General features: G+C 36.2%; 1 protein-coding gene across 1 annotated transcript; it reads right to left on the bottom strand.

The window, feature by feature from the left end:
- Positions 1-2,897: 2,897 nt before the first annotated feature.
- On the bottom strand, positions 2,898-4,863 carry LOC114823258 (cytochrome P450 71AU50-like). The gene is made up of 2 exons (XM_070808821.1): positions 3,906-4,863; positions 2,898-3,637 (listed from the first exon to the last, which is right to left on the bottom strand). Exons 1-2 carry the CDS (start codon positions 4,788-4,790, stop codon positions 3,023-3,025), a joined length of 1,500 nt encoding a protein of 499 aa, XP_070664922.1. The 5' UTR covers positions 4,791-4,863; the 3' UTR covers positions 2,898-3,022.
- Between the last annotated feature and the right edge of the window lie 10,784 nt (positions 4,864-15,647).

Raw genomic sequence — 15,647 nt, 5'->3', positions numbered from 1 at the left:
TTAGGAATGTAATTCTATAATTTATTCCTTGTATAATTGGGATTCTTATTTCCTGTTATGTGGGATATTGTACAACTATATATTTACCTCCTAGAGAGAAGAATAAACATAGAATTCAAACCCTAAACACTTTTATCTGATCAAACACATAGTATAGAAAACAAATACAAGATCATTCCCATGAGGACTGTCTAGATTATGATTTCCAACAATTTAAATTAATTCTTTCACAAAAGCTATCAAATATGCACATAAAGGATTTAACAAAATAGTTTGAGATGTCTTAAATTTAAAAATATAAAAAACACAATATAAAGAAAGTAGGCAAAGTAAAGTCATTGACAATAAGGGTTTTGAAAACTATATTTTAACGGTTAGGACTTTGGTTTCCATCTCTAATCTTTTTCGCCTAAGCAATCGATACACAAAATGATAAAAAACAGATTTTTGATGCTTAACATTTGTCAACCTAAAGGCATGATTTCTACTCTTTAAGTTATTGATTTCCCTAAACAACGAATTAGGCATGGGTGTCTACTCTAACTCTACTCATTCTTGAAGTATTTAGCATGGTATCTACTAAGTTGCACTTCAAGAAAGCATAACACAATGGAAATCTATTCCAGTTATTTGTGATAATTAATTCCAAGAACCGTAACTAGTTCTCTTAATACTCAGCATAGGTACAAGACTCGGTCATCCAAATTTACCCATGTAACGAACTCAATTACAAAGCTATTCTATGGTGATCAAGCATAAAATGACTCAATAAGATTAGAATTAAAACTGGAATTAATCACTAAATCATCAACAAATTGTCTTGTAACAAAAGTGTATTGAAAATACTCAGGAAAACATGATTAGGACTTTTGACACACCCCGACCCCGATACCTCTAAACACCAGGATGGCCATGTGCTGGGCGACACCTGAGGGTGATGAGTCACTTTAACATGGATGCAAGTTATGAAAAGGAATGAATTTAAATAAAATATGTAAATATAGAGAAATATGCAAATGCAGAAACGTGTTCAGGGCATACAAAGTGTGAGTGGACCAATTTAATATAAATAATAATAATAAGAAAATCAATTTTCTTTCGAACATAGTAACCCCCTGTTTTGAAAACACAATATAATACTACATAGTAGATTTTCTAAAAAAAAACCCTAGCATGCCATGAAAACGTTCGTAAATCAAATCATCATCTACTTAAATAATTGTATGGTAGTCGCCCACAGGCAAAATCTGTAAAAGCTCGAAATCATAAAATAATGTACTTAACTAGGGGTATCATAGTCACCCAAAGACATAACCATCATTCGAGGATGAAGCTATACGACACTGGGTTACACCGGTGAAAAAACATGATAGGCCCATCACCCGAAGGTGAAGCTGTACGACTCTGAGTTACGTCAAGAAATACAACATAAAACACCGACACTAGCCATGGCTAGTGAAGCTGTCTGACATTGGTTTCGCCAGTGAAGCTGTGATGTATGTCATAATATCTCACTACTCATCAACTGTGTCCTATGGTGATAGACAGATACATACTTGTGTTGTGTGTATGTGTTGTAAGATTACCCACTAAGTAAGCACGAAAAACATAAATCACATTTCTTGTATCAAATCACCGAAGCTCAAAGCATAATCTCATAAACCATAATAAATCAATCATGTGACATCATAAATTCATATCCGTGATTCCATCATACATCTTAAAACGTAAAAAGCCATGGTTCGTAAATCTTTCGTAAATGTAAACTTAATAAATCATAAATAATGCGTAAAACAGAAAATCATGAAACTTGAATGCAATCCTAGCATTTAAAATCGTGCAATTTAAGAAGGGGTCCACTCATAGATACTTACAAGGTTGCAACCATTCTAACTAAGAAAGACGGAGTCTCCGATAGTAATAACACCTAAGCATAATATTGTGACCCATTAGTAAAACTCAACTAAAATGATTAAATTTGGGAAAATGGAGTGCGGCTTTGGAATTAGGGCATCCAATTACCCTAAGAGGGATCCCAAGAAAATTTCGTAAAAAGTCAACTAAAAAGTCAACCAAGACCCCGAGCCAGTCAACTACGTTAAAACTTCCAAATTTCACTAACAAATGCTAAAAAATGGATTCAGGGCGTCAAAATTTATCTAGGAGGGTTCCTGAAAAAAATTCGTAAAAGTCGACGCAAGGAATATTTCGGTCACCAGATCTTTAGAAAATTGCCGGATATCTGGGCAATCTTCAAATGGCTATATCTCTCTCATTTCTCAACCAAATTTGACCCATAATATATCAAAATGAAGCTAGAGAAGAGTAGAACAAGATCATACATGTTAAGAAACCAAATAGTAGCCAAAGATGACCGGAAAGCGCCTGCAAAGTCGCGGAGGTTGCCGAAACTGGGTAAGATTCAAATAGATATAACTTATTCAATACTCAACCAAATAAGTTTGTCATCCATTGTCGACAAGGGGAGCTTAATTGCCCAATTTCAAACCATATAGCTGAAAGGCGCTAATTAATAGGGCAAAACCAATCCTGAAGAGAATTATTAAGAGCAGGGAAACATGGTAAACCCTATTTGTAGATATATACAAGCAAGTGGCTTGAAGCTCAGTTGGTTAAAAGTATTAGCCCATGCACCCGGGGTCCCATGCTCGAATCCCCCTCCCATAGTATAATGAAGATTATCTTATCATTTGTAAAAGATAAGTATATATACATATCCACTAGTATTAACAGAACCGTAAAGACATGCATATTGCATATTCTTCCCTATGATCCTATCTATGTTTCAAAATAACTCTTTATAGAAAAGGACATGCTAGTTGCTTTGATTTACTATATAGACATGGGACTTATCATTATTGAAACTTTGACAACAATTTGCTTAATTTATTCCATTGCTCGTTCTCCTCATCAAGTGAAGAAAATAAGTGTAAGACAGTAGAAAAACAGAAAAGATAGTCCACAACAGATTACAAGTAGGAAAATAGACACTACAAACACATTAATTCTGAAGGCGATATGAAGGAATAGCGAGCAAATGCTTGGCCCTTGAGACTGTAAGACCAAAATCCTCAGTCATATCCAAGTCATTTGGCAACATGTTATCCGGAAGTTCCCAATCAAAACAATGCACAAGTTGTGCCAACACAAATTGTACCACAGTAAGCCCTAACTGAATTCCAGGGCAACGCCTTCTGCCGGATCCGAACGGTATAAGCTGAAAGTGGTTTCCTCTAACATCAACATTATTACCCTCAAACCTCTCTGGTACGAACTTCTCTGCATCTTCCCAAGCACTCTGGTCTCTCCCGATTGCCCATGCGTTTATGATCACGAGTGACTTTTTTGGTACATGGTAGCCATCGACAATGCAATCTTCAATGGCTGCATGAGGAACCAACAATGGTGCCACTGGATGTAGCCTCAAGGTTTCCTTGACTACCATGTCCAAGTACTCCAATTTCTCCAAGTCTGATTCCTCCACCATTCTATTGAGGCCGACAACATTTTCTAGCTCTTTTTGGACTTTCTTCATAACCTGTGGATGTCTCATGAGTTCCGAGAGTGCCCACTCGACTGTTGTTGATGTGGTGTCCATTGAACCCGCAAACATGTCCTGCCAATAAATTTTTCATAGATGAAGTATATATATTAGCGGGACTTATCTACGTAGATGACAATTTATTGTACATGATAAAGCACAAATTTGTACCATCAACAGTCAATCTAGTATATTCAACCAAAAATTGACCTAATCAGTCGTTCAGAATCACAATCTTAGACCACACCATGCTAAATTTGTCTAACAAGAAACAATTTCGTTGTAATGATATCAAGCAGGAATAAAAAGAGAAATACATAAAATGATATATACGTATACTTACCAACATTATGGCTTTGATATTGGTGCGTTCGATTCGGTAGTCAGAATCTTCAGACCCCATGAAGGCCACCATGACATCAACAAAGTCCTTAGTTCTTTCTTCATCCTTGGATTGAAGATGTTCATCAATAATCTTCTCAAAAAATTCATCAAACGCCTTGTTAATAGCTTTCATTTTTTTAGTGAACCCTTGGAGGTCAAGCGGCGCAATACAAGGAATGTAATCTCCCAAGTTAGGGCCCGCTGATAATTTGAGACCCTCTTTCATCACAGCGGTGAAACCCCTCTCGTCAAACTCCTCGTCCTTGTACTTCTTCCCAAACACCATCCGGCAGGTCATGTCAACGCTCAGCGATGATACCTTGACACTGAGATCAATAGCAACGCGTCCATAATTGGCATCCTCCTCAACAGACTGAATTAGGAGAGCAACTTCTTCTCTCCTCATCGACTTGAAAGAATTGATTTTGTGGTTGCTAAGTAATTCGAGCGTGCACATCTTTCGGATGTCGCGCCAATACGAGCCATACTCAGCAAAGCTCAGGTTCCTTTGCCCAAACGAAATGTGCTTTGAACCTTCATGAGGTGGTCGACTTGCAAAAACGAGGTCATGCGTTTTGAGGAACAGCTCGGCCGCTCGTGGGGACGAGACAACAACTGTGGGTACGAGGCCTAACCGCAAGTACATGATATCACCGTATTTCCGGGATAGTTGATGAAGATCCCTGTTAGGGAACTTTCCTAACAAATGGAGGCTGCCAAAAATAGGAAACCCTCTCGGACCAGGAGGTAGCATCTTGTGCTTGGTCTTGCCTTTTGATATGCATGTTTGCAGGATGTGAACAAGTGCAAGCACCCCAAGTGTTGCCCAAATCCAAAGTGCCATATTGCTCTTTGGGAATTCTCGGAGAGGTTTCTAGCTGTTTCAGATTTAGTATTATGAATGCTAACTGATGCTTGATTTTATAACTTTGGTTGAGTGGAAAGGTCCAACCAGCTAGATTTACGTACAAATTTCTTAATTGAAATAGTTAAAAAATGAATAGTGATCAACCGTTAATTTACTAATAATTACTTTTAAATGATCGTAATTTATTTATAATCTCATATAAGATGTCTCTTTATCCTTAACAGTGGTCGTGTAATTTGTATGATAATAATACATCAGTCATAAAGAGAAAAAGTAGTCAACCTCATACAGCGGATGGCAAATATTTCCCTGCTAGTTAATAATTTAATGGTTTCCAAGATTTAATGATTGAACGATCATAAGAAAAGATAAGCATTTTGCTATGACAAGCAAATAAAAACTAATTAAAATTCAAGTGGCAGGAGTCCTGTCAAATAAAAACTAGCATTGCTTTTCCTACATTGTGATTTCATATATATTTTGACATTTTTTCTTGAAGTATATTATTTTGAGAAAAGCTTGTCTCTTTAGAATTGAGCCAATTATTTTCGAAATATCTTGTGAGCCGTTGTCAATTTATGAAATTTTATGTTTACAGTTAAAACTATTTGATGATTAAATGATCTCAATTTTTTTATTTAAATCTTTTACATAATAATTTAAATATAAACAGTCTTGATTATAAACATAAGTGAATTAACCACAAAATACTTTGAGAAAGAATTCATCCAGAGTCCTTGAAAAACCGAATCTTTTCCTATAATTTTTTATCAGCAGAGTGAAGACGAATTTGACTGTTCTCCCTAAGAAAATAAAAGTAAATAGCTAGACACGTGCATTTCTTGATGCGCAAGCAGAGTGGCGGCATAATACCTTGATGCGCAAGCAAGAATGGCGGCATGCTTCCACGTCAGTGAGTTTGCTTCTTATCCTTCTTCATCACTCTTGTTGTTTTCTGCATCTGATAATGTCACTGCGACAACGGTTTTATCAGGAGTGGGACATTGCAGCCACTGAAGTCCTTGTTCTTTTCTTACAATTAGAAATAAATTTAGAATAGAGTTATTTAAATAATTTTTTTATTTTTTATTTATTTTTAAGTATCATGTCGAATGAATTAAAGAAAATTAAAAGATAAAAATATATTTATGTACATTATGCATCTGGTCATTTTGTCTTATATTGTATGTTATCCCAACTACTGAGAAATAGTGATCGAGATTTTAGATTTTTGTTGTTGTTTTGTTTGTTGGTAATTTGGTATGTTCTATGATCACTGCGGGCAAATTTGATTATTGTATGATGAGTAATATTAGGGAGTGCATTTTTAAATCATATTAGTGCCATTTTTATGTGGCTAATGATGCATTTAACCAACATCTAATTATATAAATTCGTTAGTTGAGGTGATTCGTGTACACCACTTATCCAATTATGATATAATATGTGGAACAAAAATGTAGTCTTCCTAAAATTTTCTTTTCTAATTTTATTGTGTATGACCTGACGACCTCTCCACATTCTATGGACAAATGATCAAGTTTTCAAGACAAGAACAATTGTAGGATTTTTCTTTTCTTTTTTTCGATAAGATAGAAAAGTTTTATTCGAAGCAATCAACTTGTCACACCCCAATCCGAAAATAAGGATGATAACCAAAAGAGGGCATGAATAGTATCCTAGTTAAAAAAAAATTGTAATATTACAATAAAAGTATGATGAAACCAAAGCCATCTAAAATTTCATTTAGATCTGTTTATTTAATACATCTTGAGTTTAAAGAGTTCAACTCTTACAACACACTCTTACGATACTAAGACACTTTATTCTAAGTACAACTAGGAACCAACAACATATGATATGGCTATTCAGTTAGAGACGAGTCATCAACCTGTTCCTCAATACCGGTACCTACAACAGCTAATAGGGTGTGAGCATTTCATGCCTAGTAGGAACCATATACCCTTCAAGTTCATTTATCACAGTTAATCAAAGTGTCATGCATCAAACAATACGGTAAAATACAAATGATATGACAAAGAAGTACCCATGAACTCACTCCCTTCTAGTCCTGCTAACCTATATTTATGGCATCCAAACCTGCACATCCCATACCATGCTTATACCACTTGGTTTCGAACACCATAGAATATAAGTTAACTCCCATTCCTCAATTAACCCCAAATTTTATTAGTAGTTTTAGTTTCATTAATATAGGCCCTTCCCCCGACGCGTGAACATATATAAGTTTCCAACACTTCGTTTAACCAAAACTTTACACAACCCAACACTTGACTCTGTATCATGTAATGCAACCTGAGCATTTCAATTTCACAGATACAATTGTAAACCTCAACATATTCAATCCAGCAATTTTGCATAGCTTAACTATTCATCAAAACATAATAACATTTAACATAGTCGATATATAAAATACAACGAAGAGGAAACTATCAACCCATAACACAACCATAACAATCAAATGATTCAATTTCATAAAAGCATTTCATTACTACTGTATTAGGTATAATTACTAATATCACAAAGATTAAACATGATATAGACCTATCATCAGGAAATAGAGTCCTCTCGTGTCCAGCTAACTAGAATACCTTTCTAAGCCTCCGAAGTGTCCGGAGTCACTCCCAGGCCTAAAATCACATAAATAATAATAAAAGTTAGTATAAAACTGAAATGAATATTCAATTTCAGCCTATCAAAAGTTTACCCAAATATACCCCTTTGTCACAACCTCATGATGAATGATGAACCAAGTTTAAGTCCTCATATTGTGACCCCATTTTCATCCCTCAAAACTCCATGGAAAATGATGAAATTACTTGAATTTTAAAGCTTAACAAACCTAGTTTCTAATTTAATAAGAGTTTCTCAAAACGGATTTAAGAGGAGAAAATAATCAAGCTCCAAAGTTGTGTTCACAAACAGGTTTTTCTGCAAAGAATCTGCAGATTTCCAAATTCTTTTCACATTTTCAAATCATATTTTTCCATAGAAGATCTTAACCAAAATCGGTGAAATAAATTGAGCTTTGTTACTTGTCATGTCTAATTTCAATATATAAAAAGACTTTTTAAAATTTGTAGTGGATTGAGGGAAAACAAGAGCCAAAGTGAGGCTCACGAACTGCAGTTTTCTAGGAATCAAAGTTGCAGTGGTAAGAAAATAGAAAATTAACAACTTTGAGCTAACCTTTTGTACCAAGTGAAGAACACACCAGGCACACTCTGCTCCCATCTTTCCGTTTTCCTAATTTTCCCTCTCCAAAACCTCTCGCTCTCCTCTAGTTTTTCTGTGAAAGTTAAAAATACTCTCTAACCCCATCATTACATCTCTGTTTTAGAATGCTTACTCACCCCTCTAGACTACCCACATCACCCAAAAATTTATGAACAAAGTCAAATTCTCTCGGCTCCCCACCGTGTGATGGTTGGGAAGAAAAGGAAAAGTTTGGGATCTCTACATGTATATTTCATCCCTTGTCTGTTTTTTTTTTCATATTTAATATTTAAAAGCTAAAATAATTTTACTCCTATAATTTACATATATACGTGACAGCCTGTTCCTAAAAATTATGATTTTTATAATTTTTGATACGTGAATTTACGAAAATGCCTTGTGGGCAAAGCATGATTTTCGAGGACGTATGTGATTCTCGTATATTTTGTCATGTTTCTTGACATATTTGTATAGAGCTCGATCTTACGGACGCGTAGGCACATGTAGAAGTGATTTTGGAGTTACAGTTAAAGTTTTAGTGAGTTACGAACCCGAAGGAATTTGGAATGAAATACTATTTTAATTATTTTACACTATGTTTTTTTTATTACAAAATGATTTATATGTTATATGGGTGTGTGTGGCTGGAAAAAGGAAGGATATGAAGAGATTGGGCAGAGCTGGCCAATCGAATGAGAGAAGTGGGGAGGGTATAGCGAATCGAGAGAGGAGAGAATGAGAGGATGGGCCAATCAGAGAGGCAGAAAGGAGGGACCGGAAAGAAGAGAGAATGAGGGGAAAACCCGGATTTCCCATTGACCCACAACCTGGACCTGACTTCTCCATGATTTCCGACGCTTTTTCAGGCGATCTTTCGGTGAATTTCAGCCATCCTCTACCTGGAACTAACTTAGCATCATCTTCTCTTCCATTTTCATTCAGAAATTTACACGAATTGACCTCGAATTCGTGTGATAGCACCGGCGGGTTCATGGGTGTATATGGTGGCGGAATCCACCATTTGTGAAATGATTTCCACCAATCCTCACCATCAAATTACCTCCCCTAAGCTCAGGAACAATGCCCACTTATTGGTTGGAGCGTCGGAATCGATTTGAGGACGAATCAACGAGTACCCATTTCTAGGGTTTCTAGCGGTTCGTGGCCAGTTTAAGGTGTTTTCCGGCCAAATTGGCCTTGGCCGCAGGTATAAAGTTTACTCTACTCATTGAGATCTTAATTCCTATAAATTTTGGTAATTTTTAGAAATAGTTAGATTTTCCGACGAGTCGAGACGGCCGACCACCATCTGCGACGGCGCGTGGCCAGGGGACCGTCAAAGTTATTATTAGGCTAAATTAGATGTTTAAGTTCAGTTTTGGTAATTTTATAACGTAGGTTGATCGTTTGGACTTAAATTCATTAAGATACGTTACTTGGTAAAGATGTGAATCGATAATCCGACCGTTGGATCGTCACCAAACTTTAATACATTATAATACATAATATTTGAGAATCATAGAAACTTACGGATCGGGAATTTGATGTAGGATCTTATCGAGTTGGATTTGTAAGTTCATAAAATAAAATGTTGACAGCCACTTGATTTTGACAATTGGCGGAGATCCGACTGTTGGATCGTAATGAAACATATGGATGTTGTTCTAGGAACATAATGTGGATCTTTGGAAGTAACAGATCGGAATTTCGTGATGCAGATCTTCCGGATTGAATTTCGTAGGGATTTGTTTTATATAAATTGTGTATTCTATCAGTAAGAACTTTGAGATGTGTTTTATATAATTGTTCTAGGCGACGATGGTTTGTGACATCTCGATATTCATGCTAAGGAGTCATAGCATGGACCTCATGTAAGTGAGTCTTTTCCTTTCTATCGTACATACACACACACACACACACACACACACACATATATATATATATATATATATGATTGATAATTCCACAAACGGTTACAAATTGATTATTGCATATAATTACTGTGAATGCCTTGAAGTACTAATGCAAACTATAAATGGCTTGATCCTGTTTAGGGTACGTAGGCAGTCTAATGAGACGTTAAATGCAGCCATACCATAAATGAGACTAATAATTGAGACAATAGCCTTGGTTGGGAAATTGTGCAATGTGAGGGACATTTGTGAAAAATGTGAGGTTTAACCTTATGACTTAGTGATTGAATATTGGTCATAAATCATTGTGTGAAGGATCAAGAAATTGAAGTAAGGAATCGTAAGTATTGATAGTTAGTCAAATTAGTGTTTAGTTAAGCTTGTCACCGATAATTAATCCCGACAATTAATAGTTCGGGAGTAGGGCGTTATAGATTGTGCGTTTTACACCACATTATTGATATATATATATATATATATATATATATATATATATATATATATATATATATATATATATATTTGGAAGCACTACGATATGGTTAAGTTTTGGATTGCATCAGGGCATGTCCATAAGTATATTATTGCCATAATTATTGTGAATGCTTTAAAGTACGAAGGTGAACGCAGGATGCACAGATAAGTTCAGGTGAGTATATGTTGTGAAATATGGGATGCATGGTTATGATTATATTTTATTTAGAACGATTGAGTGATGGCATGACTATATTTATGTTTTAAGCAACTCAGACATGGTCATACAGGTTATATATAAGTCGTACATGCCATATTAGATATATTTAGAGCTCATAACCCTGCACCCCGGTGTTAGTGCTCTCTCTCGAGGACAGGGCCTAGCCTTCACGTGATTGTTCACCTCTCGCACCACACACTCACCTTGGATTCAAGGTAGGTGTCAGCCTGTCGTACAGACCACATTAGGTGGTTTCGACTCGTAGGTGACTTGCGATACTTCGCACAACCTTCATGTGATTGTAGTACTTGAGCGTAATTATTTACACACAGCCTGTCGTACAGACCATAAGAGGTGGTTCCGACTCGTGTGCAGGGATATGTGATGAGCTATATGTTCAGCCATACAGGCCACAAGAGGTGGATCCGGCTGACATATTACTTGGATATTGATTGATGAGATATGGATAAGTCGTACAGGTCACGATAGGTGACTCCGACTTATGTGCTAGCGTTGATTGACGAGATATGGATAAGTCGTACAGGTCACTATAAGTGACTCCAACTTATGTGCTAGCGTTAATTGATGAGATATGGGTGCAGTCGTACATGTCACATTAGGTGACTCCGACTTGGGTGCTAATATAGATTGTTGAGCACATGATTATTTATATTAATGATGAGTTGCTGTGTCGTGGTATATTTATGGAATTACTATTGATATATTTTTTATTTCACATTGATACGTGATATGATTTTCTGGAACTATATAGGTGTTGCATCGAGGGGTTATAACGTTTTAGAAGGCTTTTATTAAAAAATTTATTTCTAGGGCCACTCACCCTTGTTTTGTTTTCACCCTCCAGGTTTTATTAGCTGAGCTTTCTTATCGTCGAGGATTCGTGGAAAATCTTAGTATTGGAGATTTCTTTCGAGGGTATGATTCTTAATCCACCCTACTTACTTACTTATGCTCTAACGTCACGTGTGAAGTGGGTTCATTCCCGCTCACCAGCGCACTTTGGTTTTTAGGCACTCCTAGGTTTAAATTATTCACATTTTTCCACATCATCATACTTTATGGCTTCGTCACCTTTCAAGTGTCGGCCAGCACAACTCGATTCGAAGTCCTCACATTTTCCCAAGTGTTACACAACTAGAGTATATTTTCATTTATACAAGCAGTATTCTACTTTAATCTCAGGCACAGAACAAACACATTCTCAAATTTTTAGTGCATTTTTGTTTACCCTTAAAGTGAGGGGTGATGCTCACTGTTGATTTCCATTAGATTAGTTTAAATTTGAAATTTGTGTCAAATCAATTAAATCAAACTAGTCTAACGATAATCAATTTGGGTTTTTTTTTTAAGGGGGGGTGAGCAAAGTTGCACTCTTCTTTCTTTGAGTATTTGATCACTATATCGTCGCTGCCACTCCAATCATTATCATAGTAGCCAATGATTCTCCCTTCTTGTACTCAATTTCATGGTCAATTGTACCTTGTATTTACCCCAACACTCTCTTGGCAGTTGCTTCGTAGGACAACGCATAAACCTTGCAAGCAAACTAGCTTCAAACATTATATATGGCCTAATAGCTGCTAGATATAACAAGCTTCCCACAACTTGTATGTATAGACCTTCATCTACAGGTTCACCGCCGTAAATTCTGCTCAGCTTCTCACTTGCAACTAGTGGTGCACTCACATGTTTGCAGTTCATCAATCCAAATTTATCCAGCAAATTCAAAGCATATTTCTTTTGTCAAATGAAAATAGTATCATGTTCGTCATCTCAAACTTGAATCCATTTATCAAATCTTTACTACTTCTTGTGTAGGCAATACCATCTACCTAGAGTGACACAATCAGAGTTCCAGCACTTTCCTTGACTTTGGTATACAATGTTTGTTAAGCAATTACCAACCTAAATATTAAGTAACTAACTGCACGTTTTAAACTCGCAAATGCACAAGATCAAACACATAGTATAGAAAACAAATACAAGATCATTCCCATGAGGACTGTCTAGATTATGATTTCCAACAATTTAAATTAATTCTTTCACAAAAGCTATCAAATATGCACATAAAGGATTTAACAAAATAGTTTGAGATGTATTAAATTTAAAAATATAAAAAACACAATATAAAGAAAGTCGGCAAAGTAAAGTAATTGACAATAAGGGTTTTTGAAAACGATGATTTAACGGTTGGGACTTTGGTTTCCATCTCTAATCATTTTCGCCTAAGCAATCGATACATAAAATGACACAAAACAGGTTTTTGATGCTTAACGTTCGTCAACCTAAAGGCATAGTATCTACTCTTTAAGCTATTGATTTCCCAAAACAACAAATTAGGCATGGGTGCCTACTCTAACTATTTTCAGTCTCGAAGTATTTAGCATGGTATCTACTAAGTTGCACTCCAGGAAAGCATAATACAATGGAAATCGACAAATAGACGAATCCGAGAACATGGTATCTATTCTGGATATTCGTGATAATTAATTCCAAGAACAGTAACTAGTTCTCTTGTTACTCAGCATAGTTACAAGATTCGGTCATCCATATTTACCTATGTAACAAACTAAATTACAAAGCTATTCTATGGTGATAAAGCATAAAATAACTCAATAAGATTGGAATTAAAACTGGAATTAATCACTAAAGCATCAACAAATTGTCTTGTAACAAAAGTGTATCAAAAATACTCAAAGGAAACATGATTAGGATTTCAACCAAGTCCCAACTATGGAATTTAGTTACTCATAATGTAAATGGGCATCGTAGACAAACAAAACAGAAAGTAGAAGGAGAAGACGAAACTCATCAATGATGAATTGCGGAATGGAGCCCTGGCCCTTCCTCTTTCTCTCTTCTGTCGTGGCTGCCTCCTCTTTGGTGCCTGGCCTTTTATTTTTATTTTTTCTAATTGTTTTTGCACACTAATGCTGCTACGCTGAAGAGGGATAAAACACCCCCCCCCCTTTTCATTTGTAACAGCCCAATGCTTGAATGGCCTTCTTTTCTTCTTTCCTAATGAGCTTTGAAGTCTCATTATGTTCCCATTTATTTGTTTTCAGACCTTTTGGCTTCTTCTAGTTGGTTAAAACTCCTAATAAATAGGAATTTTAACCTTCCTTTAATCTGCCACATTGAAATTTAATTGTGGAGAGCATTAGATTCGTGTGCTGCTTGACCTTCATGTACTAAAACTGCCATAACTCCCTCTAGAAAAATGATATTCACAAATCGTAAAATTCTACGGAAAATAGATGTCCGTAGCTTTCCAAGCATTTATGGAAAATCTTCTGGTGCTTCCCGAGTCAGTAAATTTTAATCCAATAACTCGACTGATCTGCAGAGGCTGTGCTGACGACATGGAATTGCAAACACCTTTTTAGCTCATTTTCCATTCTTTGCTTGTTACAACCTACAAAACATAAAAAGAATTTAAAACCTATATAAAAGAGTAAAACAAAGGTGTAAACAAGGAGAATTGTGATAAATATAATAGCGAATTTACGAGCATAACAAATTCCCCCAAACTTAACCTTTTCTTGTTCTCAAGCAAAACAATGACGAATGCTAACACTAATCTTGCCGAACAATACTCTGAGGAAGTCAACTGTTGGACATGATGTAGGCCAAATTTTATTAAACTTCCTTCATAAGATAGCAACACTCTAGACATAGCATGCTTTAAGTGTAGTGTGTGATAGCCAAATGTCAATACAATGCACTATAATCTAAATAAGATATATGCAAAATTCGTGTCAACTTCTCACAAGGTATGCACTCATGTGTCTCACTCAATAGTTTTTGGTGTAAAGTGTTCCGCTCAAGTGACCTCCTAAAAACATGCCGCTATATATATGATTGCTTGTCCACCTAGACTCCACGATCAATATCACATAACTTCTTGAATCAAAGGTTCATTCAAGTTGCGAAAGGGCTAAGGGTCAAGGTTGAAGAAAGAAAGGATATTGATAAGACAACGATATTGTGGAATAGTAGAGCATAAAATGAATTAACAGATGTTTTGCAATAAAATTTATATAAGAACATAAACATAAACACTCTCATCAAATCCTTCTCTACACCACCTTCTACACCACCAATTTGAACTCACTAAACACATATTTCTTTCCCTTTTTTTTTTTTCTAATTTATTTTTCCACCTCCATTCCACCTAGAACAACCCCAAACATGAACCTTTTCAACACTTTATTTCACCAAAAACATAAATTCAAAACAAAACTCTCTTTAAAACATGCCATGCATATATAGTTTCAAGTAGGGGTGGGCACGGGCCGGGCCGGGCCCAAATTTGAAGGGACCGGACCGGACCCGCTTTAAATGGAACGGGCCGGGACAGGCCGGGTATTGAAATTTCTGAAATTGGAACCGGCCATAACCCAGCTTGTTTGAAACGGACAGTTCGGGCCGGGCCCACGGGTTCAACATATGGGAACGACGTCATTCAAGTCTGTCTTCCTCTGATGCGAAACCCAGATTCCTAGCAACATCAAGAAGTCGAATCATAAAACCACCATGGCTGAAAGACACTGCAAACTTAATGCTCTCAAGCTTTGATGATCTTCACCACTTTGACATGCAAGCTTACATACTTTGTGAACCATAGTCTCAGTCAATTTAGTGATTGCATCAATAAATAAAACAAGAGGTTAATCAAATGTATTAGTTTTGTGCCGAAAACTGAATAATTTCCAATCATTTGTTAACAGAATAAGAAATCCCACAGAAACAAAAACCCTAGTCAAACTGAAAACTCTCAACTCTGAAGAAACAAAAACAAACCGCCACTAAACATGGGTTAGACCTTGGAAGGTACTAGGTAATTTGAGCTTGGCCTAGACGATCATTTCGCTGATGAAATGGGAGGCCTCGCTTCTGAAACTTCGCGTCTAACGTCACATGCCTGCTCTCTTCGAACTTCTTGTGGACCTCCGCCGCCACGTCGTT

This window comes from Malus domestica, chromosome 11 (genome assembly GCF_042453785.1).
Source record: "Malus domestica chromosome 11, GDT2T_hap1".
NCBI lineage: Eukaryota > Viridiplantae > Streptophyta > Magnoliopsida > Rosales > Rosaceae > Malus > Malus domestica.
This window is presented reverse-complemented; position numbering and strand designations above follow the sequence as displayed.